Source organism: Chanodichthys erythropterus, chromosome 4 (assembly GCF_024489055.1).
Source record: "Chanodichthys erythropterus isolate Z2021 chromosome 4, ASM2448905v1, whole genome shotgun sequence".
Lineage (NCBI taxonomy): Eukaryota > Metazoa > Chordata > Actinopteri > Cypriniformes > Xenocyprididae > Chanodichthys > Chanodichthys erythropterus.
In genome coordinates, this window is record NC_090224.1 from 2,108,739 (window position 1) to 2,130,480 (window position 21,742).

At 36.8% G+C, this 21,742-nt stretch overlaps 1 protein-coding gene across 3 annotated transcripts in view; it reads left to right on the forward strand.

Annotated features, from left to right (window-relative positions):
- The window catches only part of ppp1r13bb (protein phosphatase 1, regulatory subunit 13Bb), a 79,520-nt gene that overhangs the window by 35,922 nt on the left and 21,856 nt on the right, over positions 1 to 21,742 (forward strand). For all 3 annotated transcript variants that reach the window (XM_067383608.1, XM_067383607.1, XM_067383609.1), the window contains exons 4-6: positions 2,280 to 2,399; positions 4,826 to 4,896; positions 20,259 to 20,360. In XM_067383608.1, coding sequence (XP_067239709.1) covers positions 2,280 to 2,399; positions 4,826 to 4,896; positions 20,259 to 20,360 — 293 coding nt within the window. The remainder of the gene's footprint in view (positions 1 to 2,279; positions 2,400 to 4,825; positions 4,897 to 20,258; positions 20,361 to 21,742) is intronic.

Here is a 21,742-nt window from a genome sequence, read left to right on the forward strand (position 1 = left end):
GTTGTAAAAATAATCCATATGAATTAAATGATTTAATTTTGTATCCAAAAACCACTAGAACAATGTTATATATTTTCTTGAGATGTGTACTTATATTAGCCAAAATGTTTCCAACAATTTCCAGCAATTTTAACCAGTTGTAATGGCCGTCCTCATTGCTTCACCTGTCAATGACGTCATATCCGCTTTACCCTTGATTTCCGGTTTTACTTCCGTAAAAACCATGGAAACACCAAAGACGTTTTAATATATTATGTGTTTTATTATACAGGTGAGAAACTGTTTGGATAACTTCATCAACAGAAAACTTATTGTTATATAACTCAACATTGTTGAGTCTTATTGTTTGAATCTCTTATTTTCTTGATTTTTGGTAACATGTTATAAAATAATGTGACATGACACATTAGTAACATGACCTAAAATAATGTGAATTTAAGTGATCAAATGCAGCCAAGTTCAGGGTAGAAGGAGGCGGAACTGCATAAACATTAACAATATATATTCAATCCAAGATAATTATTAAACCCAATTCAAATAAACAAATTCCAACCATACAACTGACAAAAACAAACTTACTTAACGCATCCTAAGGAAAGGACTCAAAAGGACATGGTTGGGTGTCCATTCACACAGAAAGGAAACAAAGGAAGGAAATTAGGTCTTTTTATAGACCTTGACCAGGGGTTGTGGGTAATGTAGTGCACCATATATGGTAGTGTAGTTTAACAGGAATTGTGGGAAATGTAGTACAAATAAAAATAAGGGGAAAAAAGGAAACAAATGGGTCAATTTACAACACTGTCTGAGTCCTGTCGATTGCTTTCCATCAGCTATGGAGGTGAAGACGACAACTCCCTTGATTCCATGCTCATTCATGGCGTCATCAAGCTACGCCATTGTTATTGTTTTGAATAAGCGACCTCTAGTGGTAAAGCTTACAATGCTGTATCTTTAAGTCTTCTGAAGAGACACAATTGCTTTATGATGAACAGATTTAATTTTGCATTTTATTCACACATAACCATTGATTTATGCACATGCATAGAGCTCATCAAATATAACCAACGAAAGCTCAACCACATTGTTTTTCACTTGTTTGTATGGTTGAGCTTCTGTTTACCGTATTTGTTGTGTTCTATATGAAGAACAGATTTAATTTAGACTTTTATTCACATACATAAAGTGTCTCTTCAGAAGACTAAAACCACTTGGTTCATATTGATTGTTTACAATGAATTTATGAAATATTTTGTGTCAGTTTTGGTTACATGGACTTTTGATGGAGGGACAGAAATTGCTCAGGTTTTATTTAAAAAATATGTTGATTTGTGTTTAGAATTTCATACAGGTTTGGAAAGATTTCAGGGTGACCATTTTCTTTTTTTCCCTGATCTAACCTTTTAAATAATAATTTTTTTAAAGTCTAACAATAAACAAAGTATTCTTTAATTATAAGTAGTATTATGAATAAAGAACCCAACCCAAATCCAGGGGCAAAAATATTATATGGTCTTGGGAGTGGTCTCTTTTGACCTGGCTAGTAAGCAGTCACCTAGCAACAACCTAGCAACCCCCAAGAACACTGGGCAACTGCAGCATCCTAGCATCATGGCTGTGACTTTTACATGAGCCAGCACCGTTTTCTTCAGTTCAGAAACAGTTCCTTTCTAAAACAGTCCTAAAAGGCTGATAGTCAAACTGAATAATACTTTGCTCATAAGAGGAGTTCAATGTTTTTGTTTTGGGTATTTAACTGAAGCTTTTGACTCTAGGTTTGAAAGGTTAAATTGGCTGCTCTCACTTTCTTAACGTCCCTGAGCCTGTGTGCTTTTCTGATATTCTCCACTTTCATACTTTTTCTATTATTCTGTGTCGTTTTATCCCATCCCCCTCTGGGTGGCTGCCAGACTTCCAGATGTCCCTCCACCTGTTAGCAATGTCCAAAATTCATGTCTCTGTTGCCCACCCATCCCCACTACATTCCTCTGGCTGGATGCCACGTTTGATTCAATTTCACTGTTCTTTGTTCTCTTGATCTCACTATGTCTGTTTATCTGTTTCCTCTCAGGTGTGGCTTTAAGTGTGTAACATTGAAATAACACTCTCCTCAGCATGAGAGAGTCTCACTTCTGCTCTCATGTGAAAACACTATCCTTTCGTCTTTTAACCAGCTTTTTCCCCCCTGAGGAACAAAAGATTTTAGTGACCTTTCTAATATCAGAGTACATGGTTTGTTGTTTTTGAATCTGTTGTGCCTTATGTTTTCCCCTCTCCAGAGCGAGCCATCCCCTTTGACCACATGATGTATGAGCACCTGCAGAAATGGGGTCCCAGAAAGCAGGAGGTGAAGTTCTACCTGCGCCACGAAGACTCGCCCACTGAAAGCAGCGATCAAGGTGAGAATACTCCCTCTTGACTGCCTATAAGCCATGTACCGCCCACCACCGCTTTCTTCTCATTGGCTGACAGTGGCTGAATGTTTTTCATTCCCTTTTCAGTGGCCTCTAACATGTGAAAGAAAGAGACAAGCACATCCTGCACGAACAATGCAGGGTTCTGTTCATGATTCACTTCTGTTGAGCTATTCACAAAATGAATCAAAGTAGCTTTGCAAGTGTCAGTGACTTCAAACAACAGTGAGCAAGGCAAAGTGACTTGGGAAGTCTACCACAGTAAAATCATATCAAATACCATATTTAAGATGAAGTAATATTGATGAAATCAAAGTATATCCCAAAGTGAGTAGCTCACAAAAATGCTCAACTTATACAGCACTGCTGCGTGGTGATTAGTAATATAATACTTGTAAATAATCAAGCACCTTGCCTTGCTTCTGAACACTCACCTTTGCTGGACGGTACATACACGCATTCACTGCGTTCAAGCACAGCTTGTTATGGGTGACTAATTAATGAACTGCATACCAATTGAAACTGTTGTGAAATGGTGAAACTTTTGCTAAATGGTCATCTAGAGAATGCTTATTGTGCAATATTTAAAATATTTATATTTTAATATTTGATTCATCTTCTTTTGATTTGATTAATTAGATAAATGATCAAAAATAGATGTTTAAATGTAGATTAAAATATAAAAATATTTTTTTATATACATTTTAAAGCAGAACTAAGTAACTTTTTTTTACCTTCATAAATAGTTTTCTAAGTCCTTTCGATGGTTAATTGACTTGTGGTGTGTTTGAGGTGAGCAATAACCCCATCTGGCACGTCTACGCCAGAATACAGCACTTGCAAGTTGAGCTGCACCGACCCGAAACAATCTCGCCTCATGTTCACGTTCACGCGAGAGTGACAAAATGCTTTACGGTAATTCAAAAACAATGTATATATTATGACTTTATAAGACAATTTCGAAAATTACCCACCTCCTCTTTCTTGTACTGTATTTGCAAAACTACTGCGCTGGTGAGCGTTGTAGTCCTTGTAGTCCAGAGCTGCGCTTGGAGTATTTATGACAGTGTCATTCACTGAAGGAATCACACTGTCACATTGTCACAGTGTGATTCCCCCCTGTAGGGGGAGCTTCGCAAATATTACTGAGTTCCGCTTTAAATATAGTTAAAGCAGAAAGAAGGATTTAAAGGTGCAATGTGTAAATTTTAGCAGCGAGGTTGCGAAGTGCAACTAACGGCACGCACCCCTCCCTTTCAGAGAAGCTACGGTGGCCGTCTGGTCAACACAAGACAAAGATGTTGTCTGAGAGAGCAGAGACATAGTAACCTGACTAATTTCTTTTTTCTTGTAAATTTAAGGGACATTTATATCTGTTACATGTTATTATTGCATTAGAGTTGGAATTCTTATGAAATTACTTGCTGTTTTGACAATGGAAATTCTTGTGTGAATTTCCAACAAGCTAATATATATATTGCAAAGATTGACTACCGCTGAAAAGGTTTGGTACTTTTTTTTTTGTTTTTTTTTAAAGAAGTCTCTTATGTTGACCAAGGCTGCATTTATATGATCAGTAATGCAGTAAAAGAGTAATTTTGTGAAGTATTATTACAAATAAAATAACTTAATTTTCTATTTTAATATATTTTAAATTGTAATTTATTCCAGAGGTGGCAAAGCTGAATTTTCAGCAGCCATTTCTCCAGTCTTCAGTGTAAATGTCTTTACTGTCACTTTTAATCGGTTTAATCCTCACAGAATAAAAAGATTAATTTCTGTAGTAAAGCATTATAGACTTCCAACACTTTTTAACAGTAGTATATATTCAGTTGTTACAGAATGTAAGTGGGAAAAACCTCTATTTTCGCACAGAATACTAGACAGATAAAACTAACTTGTCATCACTTCATTGTACAGAAGTGTATATCAGGATGACCAATGAGATAGTCAGGCTGGTTGCTCGCGTTATCCCTCAACATAGTGTAATGTACGTGATCCATGTTAACAGCGCTAAAGTCGTTCTCTCTCTGTTTCTTTATCCTGTTATTTGTTTGTTTTCACTTTTTGTTCACATCCCAGTGAGGTTTTTCCTATCACTGTATGTAGGCAGGATTAGCTTGTAGTGAGCGTCCACATGGATTAAGGCATAAACCTGAAACCCCTATGTGTGGGAGGGAAAGAGAGGCAGTAATCCACTGAAAGCACAAGCTCTGTTCCCAGTGTCACATGGCAATAACAAACAGGCCTTTGAACTTTTCCTTCACAGTCTGTCTTGTTCAGCCAACCATGTTTTGCTTGTTAAAATTCCACAAAGTGTATTTAGATGCTTTTTGTGTTCATTCATGATTATATTTCACAATTGAATGTGCTTTTTATTGATGGACTGTATTTTATTTCTCCACTCTTAGGGAGCCAGCAGTCTCAGGAGCAGCCCAGCAGGAGAGGAGGAAGCAGCTCAGACATGCACAACGAGAACGGGGTTAGTTCATATCACATCCTCATCAAAATGTGTGCCTTCTTTTCTAATCTTAGCATTGTGGTTATTCCAAATGCATCCTGGGGGGTTGAATTCCACACACTTATAAAATCTTATGCTTTCTACGTACTGTAATGCAAAGTAGCAGCTGCAAAGTTCTGGCTGAAGTTGACACTCTTCAATACTGAAGCGTTTCAATCACGTCACGTTATTCAGTCCTTCTCTCTTAACCCGAGCCAAACGCAGCCAGACCTGTCACGTCCCAGATTCACTCAACATTTTCTTTCATATAAGCATTTGTCACATCACTCATTCTTTTTGTGGTCTGCTTCCTGCAAAGAGTGGTCTACTGCGCTCGTCTCATCAAACCATCTGGCCCAGATTCCAACAGGGGAAAAGCCAGGCTCCAGGAAGCGGAACTAATTCCACCTTTAGGGAGAAAGATAACTGCAGACCACCAGTGTACGGAATGAGAACACGCAAACATTTATGGGGGCGTGCTTTTTTTTTTTCCCTATACAGCCGTCTCTGTCTTCAGAGATGGAATGATGGCACAGGTAGTAGGGTCGGTGAGGGAGCTGATTAGTGATGCTGTTGCCACCCAGGCATGAAGTCTCCCCAATATGGTGCTCGGCACACACTTATTTCTGACAGGTGCTGCCTTTCTGTAGGGACTGTTACACAACACACCTGTCTAACTGTCTTGTCAGGTAAACAAATGGCTCTCATTTTCACTCTCTGTGTTTAAGTAGATTCAAGAGGGTTAACTTATAAAGCTATGGCTTTTGGCTAGTTTGGCCCATGATCCTGCATGTTCTCGGAATAATTTGATTAAATGGTTTAGTTTGACAACTGAGGATTAATTTGCCATCTGTTCTGAAGAAACAGAGGGTGAGGAGTGGACAGAATGAGAATTGCTCTGGCATTATAGTTGTTGACCTGGAAGAGATCTTGCATAATTTTTTGTCAAGCGTGATCTCATGAAACAGTTGGAAGCAATGGTTTTTAGTTAAAATAGTTCATTATAGGGCTGGACGATATGGCCAAAATTTATATCACGATATAATTCTTAATTTCGGTCGATACGATATAATGATATTATATAGTCATGAACTATATAATAGCCTCAGAAAAACGGCCAAGAACGGCCACAACAGATGTCTGTACCTACAAACGTCTGAAAAATGAATTTGCCAAATCTCTTCCTATAAAACTATATAATAATTTAGAAATAAAAACAGTACAAATAAATTTGTTCAGCTTTTATTTGTATTTAGCCTTCATACAAACATAAAAATAAACATAAGACTTACTCACTTTAGTAATATTAATATCTTTAACATTAAACTATAACGTTGGCTGATTTTATTATTCTTAAAGGGTCATGAAACCACAAAACACTTTGAGATGTAAACAGATATGTATAGGCTGCACATCATTGAAAACACTAAAGGTACTCAATGTTATTCATAAGTGAAAAATAGTTATTTTTGCATTTTTCATAGCGATTTCTGCCTTCCTGTTTGAAAAGCAACGGAGCAATGTCACAAAATCTGACGTAATCGTGTACTTTTGGCCCAAGTATGGGCATGGTCGAACATGCTGACGTAGACCGTTTCTAGCAAATCTCGACATATATTCATGACATAAAGCTCATTTAATCCAACCACTGCACTGTAGTATGCATAAGATTATAATTGCAGTATTATGCATGAGGAAGCATCACTTCTCTCTGAAGTGGATTGTTTTGCTGTAATCTACCAGCACAAATGGAAATTTTGTTCGCGTGAGATCGCATTACAGCGGAGAATTTAAATGTCACAAAAGTGCTGTTCATTCACCTCTGCCTGCTCCTAGATGCGTTCAAACACGCGAGCCGTAGGCTGTTTCCCTCAGCACAGCACGTGTGTTGTTTGTATTTTGCTCGCGATGCGGTCAGAACTGGAGTTTTAATACGAACACATGAAAAATATCTTAGCGTTGAATTGATCTTAGCGTTGAGCACTGGCCGGTGGCTGCATGTCTCTGTGGTGTACGTCATCACGCAAATAGCAAATCGCGTTCTGCTCTTTCTAACGGCTGCGCCTCAAGTGATGCTGTAATGTATATAGAAATACCGGAAATGTTTAAAAATCATATCACCGTTATCGAAAAAAATTATGTTGCGATATATATTGATATTGATTTATTGTCCAGCCCTAGTTCATTAGTATTTAAATTTAGTATTTTTCTTACTAATTTCACTTCACAAGACTTGGATTTATCATCATATGAATTACCGTTGTTTGCTTTGTGTGGTTTTTGAAGCATCAATTTTGTTCCCTTACACTTACATTACAAGGACTCACAGAAAAGGATCATTTAAAAAAAATAATAATAATAATTTGTGTTCATCTGGAAAAAAAAAGAAAGTTATATACATCTAGGATAGCACAAGGGTGAGTAAATGATTAAATGACCATTTGCTTGGCAAAATTTCAGAAAAGACATCGTCATTTCAAAGTAGTATTAATTTTATGAGCTATTTTTTAATTTAGTCTTAGTCCTGTCACTTTATACTTTTGTTCCGGTTAGTCAAAAGTTTGTTTTATTATATTTAGTCAACTTTGTCCCTTTTTTTTTTTTTTTGTCAAGTTTTAATAAACTAGCCCCCAGTTTCACAGACAAGGCTTAAGCCTAGTCCTAGACTAAAATAAATGTTTGAGTGGAAAGCTGTTTTAACTGAAACCAATTTGCACTAGATTTAAAAAAAAAAAAAAAAAATGTCAGTGCCATTGTTTTGTCTCAAGATGCACATCAGAAATGTTTTTTTTTTTTTTTTTTCTAAAGCACCTTTATGAAAGATACTTAAATGTCCTAATTAAACTACGTTCTAATCCTGGCTTAATTAAAGCCCTGTCTGTGAAACCAGGCCTAAATGTCTGGAAATTAGTTTTAGTCACTGAAAACAAGTTCATCATGCTGCATAATAGTTAAACTGATAATAACGTTTATTTTGTTTAAAATTATAATCGCAACGATTGTAGTCATTTAAGGAATTTATGTTTACATTTCATCAGAATTATTGCACTTTCACCTTTGAGTGCACTCATATGCATGGTTTATTTGATCTCATTTAGTGTACTGATTTATTATAGGCTATTTATTTTAAAATTGAACACGCTCTGTCTACATTATGGAAACTAGTAAAACTTCTTCCAAAAATTAAAATAGTGAAATTCTTAATAATAATTCCAACAATTCTGAATTACAAGAATGTTTTTCTATTAAAGCAACAGCAAAAAAAAGACTGTATACACACAGAAGTTGCGTAAATGCATTTATTCTACATCCACGGTCTCAAACAATATAGTTGAGATCGATGTTTGGATTTATTATAGTTCATAACTAAGAAGGTTTGATCACAGAAAACAGCGCAAGTGGCTCGTGACAGAACACAGACTGACTGAATGACACTTTCATTTAAGCAGAATATCTCAAATGTAGATTGCTAAACTCGAGCTTACTTGTTTGTTGCTGTTTTTAAGATCATCAGTGCTTCTTCCACAGTGTAGAGAGAGAGCATTGTACATAGTTGCCAAATTGCAAAGATTAGGTAAAACATTGGATAGAAAATGTATAATTTGATCTCTTTCCCTGCCAGCGTGTTTTTTTTTTTTTTTTTTTTTTTTTTTTGAAAAAAGTTGCCAGTCACCACCAGCATTTTTAAAAAATATTTTCACAAAATGTTCATGGCTCCCAGAATACTTTGTTGTGTGAATATCTGAATATGCAATACATCAAAAGAAAGAACATGGCCTCTGATTTTAATCAAAAATCAATCAAAAAAATCTGTTTTATTCTAGCTTCATTGATTATTTTATCAACACTTGTGTAGGTAAGCTGAGCCAAAAGCTTTGAAGATTCTGTACTCCTTCAGAAGATTCGTAATAGCACCCCGCGCCCCCTTTTTTCCGACAAAAATAAGGTTGCAGGTTGCACATGCACATTTTTTTTTTTTTTGCATTAATTAGTTTATGAAGTATACTTTCCAAAGTTGTGCATTTGACTGTACACTTTAAAAAAAACAAAGTATACTTTTTTGCTTTAGCCATGGGAAAAAAGCTCTCTGAAAAAAACGTTTTTCATCATAGTTTTTATAGTACGTGGTACCTGTTTTTCATAGTAAATGGTACCTATGATGCACAGCTAACCTCAAATAATTCTCCTTGAATGTGTGAAACCCTGTTGTCCACTCTAGGTCAGAACATACAATTGGACTGAGTCTGAGCAGCTAAGACAAAACTACTGGCATATTTCACAACAGCTTTTTTTTTTTTTTTTTTTTTTTTAAGCGGATTTCTCCCCCCGGCTTCATCTTGCTTCTAAACATTAACAATTCTAAAGCCCATCCCTGTACTTAAAGTAATATCTCTCCCTGCCCAGGATTCAAGGCAAGTCATCACTGGTACACAGACACTGTGCTGATTCAGCAGCATGACATTTGTGTATATAAATATGCGTGTATGTTAGAGTGAAATGCTTTGAAACCTCACAACACGTTCAGTTGTATTGTTATTCTCCCGTTACATCTTTATTATTTTGTGGATTACACCCGTTTCATGACATAACCGCTTTTAAGAGGATCATCCCCCAGGTTTTACCGCAGGGCTGTTTTCTCTGTTCCCACTTCTCTGTCCCTCTGAAGATGTTTCTCTCTCTCTCTCTCACTCACACTCGCACTCAAACACACAACCACACCCAGTGTTCACAGTATGTTAAATCCCTGAATGTGTGGCCAGCCTGTAAAAGGGGAAAAAAAAATTCCCCTTATCAAATAGTGGGTGGCCCACTCTCTCTCATTTCCTATTGCTGTCACTCCATCTGTTGTCTTTTGCTCTTCCTGAGAGTCTCCTTTCTAACCGTGTGCCGTGTCAGAGGGTCACCGTGGCCCTGTCTGTGGAGCGTGTAAGTGCATGCTGGGACTTTCAGTCCTTTTTGTCATTCCCCTCTACTTGTTTGTTTCATCTTCTCTTTCATCCCATCACCCCATCCCTGCACGCTTCGTTCATCTACACAGCTTGTGACTGACTTTGTGCCCTGAGGGAGAGTCTAAAAGGTAAGGCTGCCTCTGCTCTCCATGCAGAAAGAGACCATCCTACGCAGTCTCTTTTCAATAATACATTTCTGAACATTCAAAGACTCTTAATGCTTTTCAATGGTTAAATCATCTGTTGTCAAATCTGCGTGTAGTCCGTTGTACTTGGAAAGTAATAAGAGCTGTCAGTCTTTTTCTTGTGTTCTTTGTTATAGATTAAATGGGCAATAGACTGCTCTATACTATCTAATATCACTAGAGCCACTGCTTATACAGGAACACCATGCTTGTCCATCACACATGCAGAGTTATGAGCTCCAGAACGCTGAACTGTGTGGGCAGATCATGTTTTATAAAGTTGAAGCTGATCCTGTGTGTGTGGGCAGATACTCTCTCCAGGGCTTCACGTGTTCCAGGTTTTGCTGTGTTTCTTCACTCATTTTCACTCAGCACTTTTCGTCATGAATTCTAATTATTTTGAAAATGTCTCTTGATATGTTATTCTTAGTTTCTACATTGTTCTTCCAATGAAACAGTTATGTGAACTTGCATGCAACGTCATGATTTCAGGTTTATTGTCAATAGCTTGTTAGTTGTCTGTTTGTTTTCTTAAGTTCTCCAATGTTTGTTAGTTTGTGTCAGAATTCATTAAGTTAGCATTTATTTACGTAGCAATGTAACTACATTGTTTGGACATTAGTTTTTTTTACTAATATTTCCATAATGTACAATGTTTAGAGGGTTCCCTGTATCTTAACATTAGCTTTCTTTCAAATTGGAGAGATTTAAGCAAAATGACATTGTAACTGAAAACAAATCTGATTAATTAGTGTCAATACCCAGCCCTACTTAGAAGTATTCATGATTATGTGGTCGTGGTAGAGTTATATCTTCAGATTTCTATGCTCTAATGTTAAATAAGGTCAAAGACAGTTTATCATAACATTGCTTGAACGTCTTTTACATCCTCTCTAAGATCTGCACAGCTTTCAGGCCAGTGCCAATAAAAGAGCGCCAGTCTAAATCTTTGTGTGGAAAGCGGATTATATGTGTGCCTCCTCCATGCCAAGAGTCACAGATGAACATGCTGTCCATGTGGGTGCAGTCTGTGGTGAAGTGATGAAGGATGGATTCTTATATCACTCGACTTGTTATAAAACTCCTTGGTTATGCAGCATTCCATCAAAATAATATTTCTGTTGGAAGACGAGCTTAGCTTTTATCTGTTGTTTCACCAGCCAGCTTTGGCTCATGTGCTTTGGCAACATGTAAAGTTGCATCCAAAGCTGCTTTGACTGGGGAACACTGCCCTGCAGAGATGGAGTTTTTAATGCCACAGTTTGTCCTACAATTTAAGTTTTGGGCATAGGGAGAATATTTTTTTAAATATCTCGGCAACAACGCTTGCCAATTAATTTGCATGTTGAGGTTTGCTGACATGTTTTTAAGAGGGTAGATTTTGGAGTAGTCGGGATTCGACTGTACACAGTTACATTAATTGCACAACACTGCACAGGCCCCTCTGTCATTTTGCCTTTTTATAGAAACAAAAACCATTTAGTTCAGTTGGACAACAGACACTACATTTATAAACTGAAAACATCTGCTTTGCTCCATATAGCGCTAGCTGCCAAATCCCAGCACAGTGCAGCAGGAGTATTTCACTTATCCCAGTGGTTCCCAACCTCAGTGATCCTCCAGGTGGGCCGCGAGATAAATTACAATGAATTTAAATATATTAATATAATTCATTAATTTAATTAATACGTTACATTTAGAAAATTAAATTAATCACAAAATACATTTAAAACAAGGCACCATCTCTCTCGTACATATTCTGTGATTGTTTCAGTTCAGCCCAGGCCGTTTCTCATCGTGCTGCTGTGAAATACAGACTGAACGTGGCTCAAATCACAAACTCTCTCAGTTGGAAAAAGAAAACCTGTGAAAACCTAAAAAGGTTTTGATGGATGACTATTGTAATGAAGGTAAAATCGATTACAGTGACATTCATAAGGCATGTGCAAACATACTGCACGTGTGCTCTCGACTCGCTGGTCACTATCCATGGGTTTCAAAGATGTCTGTAGCTCAAATAATGTTGTTAGATGATTTGAGAAAAAAAAATCTTTTATTGTTCACAATCCTTATTATAATCAAACCTTGTGTTGGTGTAAGTGCTACTTATTAAAAATAGTGCATTAATGTTTTTGAAAAAATATGAAAGTTTTAATATTAGTAAACATTTTTAATGACTATTAATCATTGCTGTTTGAGCTGCGCACGCTGAAGCTGAAGAGAATCAAAACACGTAAACTGAAGGTCAATTAACTCAACGGAACACATCCTATAGAAGATAATTCAGATATTTATACAGAATAAAAATAATATTACAACTAGTATTTGCACAAAATCACGCACAGATGAACTTGAAGTAACGTAGTCAATAATGTTACTCCGAAACACAGCAAATAAGCCCAAAGAATTCACAACGTTATATTACAAGTATATGATTATAAGAAGCATGTATAATGTATAAGAAGATAGTCCCAATCATAGTTATTAATGTTTTGCCTTACTTTTGAGCGCTCGCGCTGAAGCTAGATGATCATCAGATCTGCGGGTTATTTACCTCAACGAAACACATTCTTTATGAGATTAATCAGATATTTATACTTCATAAATTTAATATTACGAGTTTTATCTGCACAAAATGACGTGAATGCACAAGTGAAGCTTGAACTAAGTTATGTAGGTTACCTAATCAGTTTAACTCCAGTAGACAACAACACGTTGAAACAGTAACACAGAGAATTCACAACGTTTTATTACAGTAGTGTTCTCGTTATAATGTCATGTAGTCCCAGCAGTTATTAATGGTGTGCATTGCTGTTTGGCTGCCAGTGGTGTGGTCCCTTCTGATAGAAGCCAACAATTCCGCCGATCTAACTCCTTTGGGATCGAATAAATTTGTAGTTCTGACGACTGATAAAACAGCTAACAGCACAACATATCCCAGACATATTGTTAACTTGTTGTGAACCTTCTGAGAGTGTTTCGTTGGCCTTCCTCTAGTAGTTGTTGCTGCTGTCACCATAGACTTGCTGTGACCGGACACAAATATGGCGGCGATAAAATACAGTGACGTCACATGAAACCCATGGATAATATTGTATTTCTGCATGAACACAGTTCAATATATTTGCGTAGTTTGCAAATTAATGTACTGTGAGTGTTTTATAACGGATGCTAGCCGAACAAGCGTGTTTTGGAGAAGAGAATCAGTGGTGTTATATGAGTTATGTCAATAATTTTGAATGGATCTGCATAGTTTTTAAATTTAGTCCTTTGGTATCTCCCTGTGGTCTTATTTGGTATGGCAGGTTGACTGAGCAGAGTAAGTACTTTTAAGTTGTAAAGAATGTTTGCAAAGTATGTGCCGTGCAGTATTGATTCGGAGAGGAGGGGGGCCTTGGTGTAAAAAGGGTTGGGAACCACTGACTTATCACTTGATGAGATTAAGGAGAGATAACTGACAAGACAATGGTGGAGGATTTGGTGCTCAACAAATCCTGAGCGTAATTTACAAATATCTTTTCCTGTAAAATGTGCTGTCAGTACCACCGCTCCCTTTACACACAGTGCACATGATTGTGAATGCAAAAGTGAAAAGCATTCAGTACCCTGTATATTGATAGCGGCTCAAATCCCCTCCCCCCCACCTGTATCCTTGGTTTCAGAATGTGAAGTGCCTGGAGAAGCATGCTGTAGTTGTTCCGTAGCACATGATCTATGTAACATGGCCCTGGAGTCCAAGTTATTACCCACTGACCTGCTTCCTTTGTCTTGTATTGTATTTGTCTTGTTGTTACTTCCTACCTACAAGGCAAGAAACAGTAAGCAAAATCTTAGCAGCGGAATCTTCAGCTTGGCTACAGGAAGGATGCAGTCTGCTCTTTAAATAACCATATTTTCTTAATCTACCTTAGGGCTGAATATTGTTTTAACAAGCGTTGAGTTTCACCCCGTGGTTGAATGATCTCTTACACCTTCCCTAGAGATCCACAGCCATATTTGTACATCTGCATCTGGTATAAAGGATCATGCCATGCAGACTGGGGAGTATTTTTCTCTCCAGAAGCACCTCAGAAGTGGATAATCAAATCAGTCTGTTGTATACTCTGTTGTACAGAGCATGACACAATTGGCCTTGAAGCCATATATCACTCTCTTGCAAACTGAATCAAATCATTTCAGCTTTAATGAAATTTGGAGATCTGCCATGCAGCTCGTGCTTATGGGAACTGCATGAAAAGCTGCATCATTAATTGATCAAGTTGTAAGTATTTTGTGCTGGGGGAAGCTGAACTTAAAAAAAAAAAAAAAAAAATAGGCAAGTGTTGAGCTAAGATGTGTTACGCTTTCTTGTTGTGAAGCACAGTTGCATTGAAGTTGGTCATTTGAAGTATTGAAATGTTTCTGTGCTGGTGTCTTCAGACACATTTGAACTACAGCCATAACCGGTGTTCGTTGTACCGGACATATAACCTGTTTTATTCTCAATCAAAGCGGTAGCAGTGGAGAAAAAGTTCAATCCATCACTCTGATTTAAAATGACAGTTGGTTTGATCCAGACCCAATTGGATCTTGTGCTCTAGGCAAAACTATTTTTTTTCCTCAAAAATCACTAATCATTAGTTGAATGGAAGGGACAGTTTTGTATTGAAACAGAGCATGAGCACAATCTTTCTAAATCTGAAATCAAAGGACACTTCCAGTGACACAGTAACCTGCTCAAGTTATTTGGTATTTGTTTGACATTTGTTTGCTTTTTATGGTAACACTTTACAATAAGGTCAAATTTGTTAACCATGAACTAATAATGAGCAATACATTTGTTACAGTATTTATTAATCTTTGTTAATGTTGTTAATAAAAAACCAGCTGTCCATTGTTTATTTATGTGTTAAGTTAATGGTGCATTAACTAATGTTAACAAATAAAACATTTTCCATAGTGAATTAGTAAATGTTGAAATTAACATTAGATAAATAAAGGCTGTAGAAGTATTGTTCATTCTTAGTTCATGTTAACTAAAGTGGTTATCTAATGAAACCTTATTGTGAAGTGTTACCCTTTTTATTTTGTAAATAAAATGTATAATATTGTGTAATAGTTTAAAATACTGGTCTTATATGTATTTTAAAATGCAATTTATTCCTCTGATGGCAAGGCTGAATTTTCAGTATCATTACTCCTGTCTTCAGTGTCACAGGATTCTTCAGAAATGTATTAATTATTAATTTTGAAAATAGTTTGAAAAAACATTTATCAAAAAAAAAAATCTTACTGACGTAAACTTTTGAATGGTAGTGTACTTTTAAACTCATTAGATAAACTCATATAAATATTTGTATTATTGTTGCTGAACCATTATACAGACAGTTGATATTTGTTGTTTTTATCATCTCTGTTGTGAAATATTTGTTTGTACATGTCTATTATGTGGTAACATGGTTCTGTGTACAAAAGAAGGTGAGCTTGACAGTTTATGTTCTCAGAAGACAAGTAAACTGTTTTGTATGGTGTCAGATGTTACTGTATTTACACAGTCATTTTCCTGGCTCTAACCTCTTATAGCTAAAACCCCTGTTATCGTAATCCATTTTATAATTACATGTTGCTGTAACAACACTGGTGATTTAGCAGGCGATTTTCACACATAGTGATTTAAAGTGAAGAGATCAACAAAAACAAAAAATTGTGAGACATGAGTATTGATTCAACCATCACATCATAGTGGAAATAAAAATACTACCCATGAATTATGAAAATAGATCATGGTATTAACTTGGCTAAGAATAGAAGTAGCCATGAGCTATAGGTGACCTGGCAAAACCATGCCACAAACATCCCCACAGTATCTTTCTGTGCACATTTGTGCTCTCATGCATGTTAATGTTAGTATTAATGGTGATAGATTGCCACATTGATGCATCATGGTACTGCATATATATAAATCTTTGTTAGGTAGCATATTTTGTCAGAAGAGGATGTTACTATTGAAAGTAGTCTCCATGTAGTAAATTGAGACTTTTTGGTTGAGTGTGTTGCTGAGGGATACAGCGGTGATGGGCAATGCCATTTCTCATATAACAGATCATCATATATGTTTTTGAAAGACAAAACATGCATTGACATACACTACCTTTCAAAAGTTTGGAGCCAAATATTTTTCCAGCAAAGACGCATTTAATTTAAAGCTGCTGTCCGTAACTCTTTTTTTTTTTTTGAGCAAGTATATAACTAGCCAGTGTTGAAAAATCTCCTTACCTTACCTTACTTGTAATAATGTTTTATAATAAAATCATTACTGGCGGGTTTCCATGGGAAATTCGAGCATGCAGCCATTTGTCTTTGCGCCATTACATCACGTCTGTAAACAGAAAGGAGGAGTCCCAGCTAGTAGGCTGTGAGGATGTTGCTGGCAGCGGATCATTTATAACCTTTTCTCACAGCAGCTAGAACAATTAAACTTATCATTAGGGATGCACGATAATATCGGCACAACATCGGTATCGGCCGATAAAAGCTTAAAATGACCATCATTGGCATCGGCCGATATGAATATTTCTGCCGATGAGCCAAACCGATAGGGGGGCGTGTTTCATGTGCGCCCGCGACGACCATGAACGTAGCTTGAGCGCCAAAAACTTAAACTTACAACATGTCAGCTGTGTGGAGGCATTTCGAGATCTGTCAAACAGATAACAAAGTTGCTATTTGCAATATTTGTAAAGCACAAGTGATGCGAGGAGGCGTAAAACAATAGTCTTTCAACACTACAAATATGATTACACATCTTAACAGCCGTCATTCTGAGCAGCACCAAGACTTTTTAAAAAGTAAGAAGGAAAAAATGCCGGCAAAAACCCATCAGCAGCCTCTACTTCAGTCCTTTGACAAAGCTAGAAAATACAGCAGCGACCACCCAAAGGTAAAAGATCTTAACGACAAAATAATTGAATTTATTGCTCTTGATAACCAGCCATTTAGCACTTCGGTAAAGTTGGTTTTATATTCGCACATTCGGACATCCGTATTCAATAGCCTTGTTAATCACACTACATTGGACATTCAGTGGACATTCACAAGAAAATATGCCATTAAAACAATACTTGCCTATTTTGATCGACTGTGAAAAATGTTGTAAGTTGACAATCGTTGGTTGTCAATATCATGTCGCTGCTTAAAATTCGCAAACATTAATTTATTGCACATTTATTGGGAAGTCTGAATTTACCAGAAGTCCGAATGTGCGAATATAAAACCAACTTTACCGAAGTCCGTTTAGCGTGGTGGAAGATGTTGGCTTCAGGAGGCTAATGATGCACCTAGAGCCGCGGTATGCTATGCCTAGCAGGCGCTATTTTTCTGACGTGGCCTTACCTGAACTCCAGAGTGTTGTTGCCAGTCAAATTGAAAAGCTCCTTGCCGGCGCGTGTCACATTAGCTTCACCACGGACATTTGGACATCAAGCGTGAGTCCTGTAAGCATGTTGAGCCTCACTGCCCAGTGGATAGATGAAGATTTCACCCTTAAAAAAGCTGTCCTACACTCACAGGAATGCTCCGGTTCTCACACAGCAGCTGCAATTGCGTCCGCATTTGAAAGTATGTTTGGGAAATGGAAAATAGAAAGAGAACGAGTGCATGTCGTGCTACGTGACAATGCCCGTAACATGGCTAAAGCTATGATGGAGTTTGGTGTGACAAGTCTACCGTGCATGGCACACTCACTGCAAATGGCGGTGAATGACGGTGTCCTGTCTCAGGTGACCTGTTTTTCAGGTGTGAATGTCTGTCTACATTTGTAAAATAATGCATTTATGGTAGAATCAGTACAGAAGAGATACATGGATTTCTCTTCAGTAAAATTAAAGTTTAAATATATCAGGCGAAAAATTTGTATATATATCGGTATCGGCATCGGCCAAAATTATTTTGAAAATATCGGCATATCGAATATCGGCCAAAATCCAATATCGTGCATCCCTACTTATCATTTTGATGGCAGATTGTAATCCAGAAAGGTCCAAATGACAATCATCAGTAACAACTGGAGATTAACCCGTAGTCAAAAGCAAAAGACTTCAGACTGCGGAGAGGCTACAGAAATTGTAATCTACAGGTAGCACTAATACACGCTGAATACACAGTCAATGCTGATGTTGTTAACATTAACAATTTGAGAACAAAGTATAACAATAATAAAAATTTGCATGGTTTGACGTGATCCAAGCTAAGCGATTGTTATTTAAAGGTGCTAAAGAGGATGTTTTGTTTTATGCATTTTTTGCAATATTACTTGAAACTGTCTTTACTAACTGATAAAAGACTATTTATTAGGTGCACTGAAAGGAATAATATTAATATACATCATCTGTGCACGAGGTAGAGCCTTAAAAACATCAGCCAATCGTTTACACGATTGACCCTCTGGCTTGTCAGTCACTGCCATGACGTTCCTTGTGAGAGACGAGCGCGGCTGCGCGCTCCAGTAACTTTCCACACTCTATAGGCGCCGCATGCAATGTTTTTGTCAGGAGACAGGAGTAACAACTGCAGATTATGAGTTACCTGCGGTGAGTCCGACATAATGAATCCACTAACACGACACAGTGAATGCCGGTGGTAAACACTCGTGTTCCAATACTCGTGCACGAGTTTTGGGAGGCGTTCCCTCAAAATGCATGCGCTCATTTCAAAAACTCACTAACAGTCTTTGGTTTCTCAGTCGACGAAAAGATCCTCTTTAACACCTTTAATCACCATTGGCTATTTAGCGCTATTTATGCTTTTTTATCAGTTGGTCAGAACAGAAGTGGCAGCCATGTTACTTGCATGTCCAGATGACATTTTCCGATGAAAATTCTTATTTTGGACATACTCCCAAGACCGATGTATCCACACCAATGTGGTGATTGGCAGCAAACATTAGATTCATCTGCGCTGAGGAGCCGTGCCGATGCACAACCCACGTAAAGATGATAATTCTGCAAATAATGGAATTGCAGGTTTCAAACAGAGATGGCGACAAAGAGGCAACTTATGGACAGCAGCTTTAAAACTAATTCAAGTTTCTACGTTGCTAATCATATATCAGTAAATTTGTAGATATTATTATTATTATTATTGTTATTAATAAGAATAAATTATAAAAGATAAAAAATATGTTAACTACATCAAGCTAAAAATACAATCCACAATATACATATATATACACAATATATAATATAATATAATATAATATAATATAATATAATATAATATAATATAATATAATATAATATAATATAATATAATATAATATAATATAATATAATATAATATAATATAATATTGTGTATATATATGTATATTGTGGATTGTATTTTTAGCTTGATGTAGTTAACATATTGGCAAGGTTGATGAACTAATTTGACTCCAATTGATATGCCTGATTGCACCTAGTCCTTACATAACCTTAATGACTGGCCCAGCTTCAACCTTAAACACTGAGTGCACTTGTACAGCTTTTGCTTAGAACAGCCCAGAGACAAAACAGTCTGTTGACTTTTTAGGAAATGGAAGCATTGCTATATTGACACAGACAATAAAAGATTTGAATCTTGAGGGGAATCTTTTGCACAAAATGAACCAGGCTGTTAATGGTGTTCTGCTTCAGGTTTATGTAAGTCATCCTACACTACTCCATGTTCACATCATGTTCAGTGCTGCGAATCGAACTCAGTTTTGCTTGATTGCTCTAAATAGCAGTCTATCATGGCAAGTGCCGTCTGTGTATTTTGGTGCCTTTAATCTTTGCTACACAGCGGTTATGCTCTGCTGCCATGGCGACACCCTGGCGACAGTCGCAGTGACGGACAATTGCTCTTATCTTCCAGAATGCAGAGTGACAGAGAGTGGGATTCTGGGATGCATCTCTGGTACAGGCCTGTTTTAGACCCTTTCAGCTAAAAGCGTCGCCATTCCTCTTCCCAATGAGCTTAGCAGGCCTATGTTAACATTAGCGCTTCTGCTATAATTAAGCTCATAGTGTTTACTTGGCCACAGGTCATTTCACACCCCACTCTCACTACAGTGAGCCTGGGTTGTCTGTTTCTCACAGTCGTCTCTGTCATTTATGCCTGTCATCTTTGTATCCTTGTTTCTGTGCGTATTTTATTTGGCCTGACTGCCCCTCCTTTTTTTTCTGTACTCCCTCTCTCTCTCCCTCCATGTGTAGGTGGGAAATCCTCGTGTGGAGCTCACTCTCTCAGAGCTGCAGGAGATGGCTACTCGTCAGCAGCAGCAAATTGAGGCCCAGCAACAGATGCTTGTCGCTAAGGTAACACGCTCACATGTGGCATCTTTTTTTTTTTTTTAATAGATTTTTCTTTTCATCTGTGTGGGGACTGTTTCCTTCAGTTAGCTTTTGCAGTTAAATCAAACATTGGCATTAATTAATTCACACATTAAAATGGCATGGTTTCTATTTTGATTTTATTGATATTGTGGATCTTGAGCATCATTTTCTTTAGACCTTAAGCAGAGTGACCATTTATTTTGACACTATGATGGCACTGTATGGTGTATAATCATACAATTTGGTTTTATGTTTTAGTAAGAATATAGAATTACCCAGTATTTAAATATCTTGTTGTTCAACAAAAAATGTCAGCAAATTTGTAACTTTATTATTATTGTTGTTATTATTAGAAAAGCTTTCAAAATAGCGTTTTCTCTAGTGGTCTCAGACTTTTGGACCCCGCTGTATTATAAATTGTATTTTTTGGCATGATGTAACAAATATGTTGGCAAATTGATTGACTCCAATTGTAGATGCAAATATTTTCTCCAGTTAGCTTTTGCTATTGAAACAAAAATTGGCATTAATCAAATATTGTGGATGTTAAGCATCAATTTCTGTAGCCCTTAAACAGATTTGAGTGTTTAGTGGCATTTACCAGAAACTTGAAACACATTTTAGCTTTTTCTTTATTTATCGATCTACATTTGTCATTCAACCAAACTTGCAGCTGTGTGATGTCCAAATAGCTAGCAGCTGAAAAGCAGCATCATATCTTTGGGAAAGGCGCTTGAGTGTAATGTATAATCGCATGCTTTGGCTTTATTTTTCAGATAAAATGTAGTTTTTTTTTGTTTGTTTGTTTTTTTGCCATTAAAATGGTTCCTTAAGTCAACAACCATAAATTGAACTTCAAGCCTATTTTTATTTTTTAAAGCCACTGAGGTTTAACTAAAGTTTCCACTATTCATTCTGAAAATGTGACTAAAGATGGTATAAACAATTAGATAAACTTATGAAATATGAAGAGCTGTTGAAAACTGATTGTATCATTTAGAGCTGATTCTAATTCCCACAGCCATCTCTGGTTGTTTACTCATATTTTTTTTTTTTTTTAATCTTTGCATAGGCTTCTATGTATGTGAAAGATAATTACCCATAAACAACAATCTTTATGTGACAAAAATAAACTTTAAAGTTTCAGGTGAACTGGTGTTTATGTTTATATTATGCTATGCAAGTAACTGTAATTTAAGACATTTCTGGGAAAAAATTGGGAATTAATGTTAAGTATCCCTGTAATTATACAAAACACAGCTGCTTATTGGGCAAACCTCTAACTTTGTTTACGAAGCAGCTTAAGCTCTTTATTATCATTGTGCAATGTTGTTATTATATATTTTAAGCTACTGACCTCATCT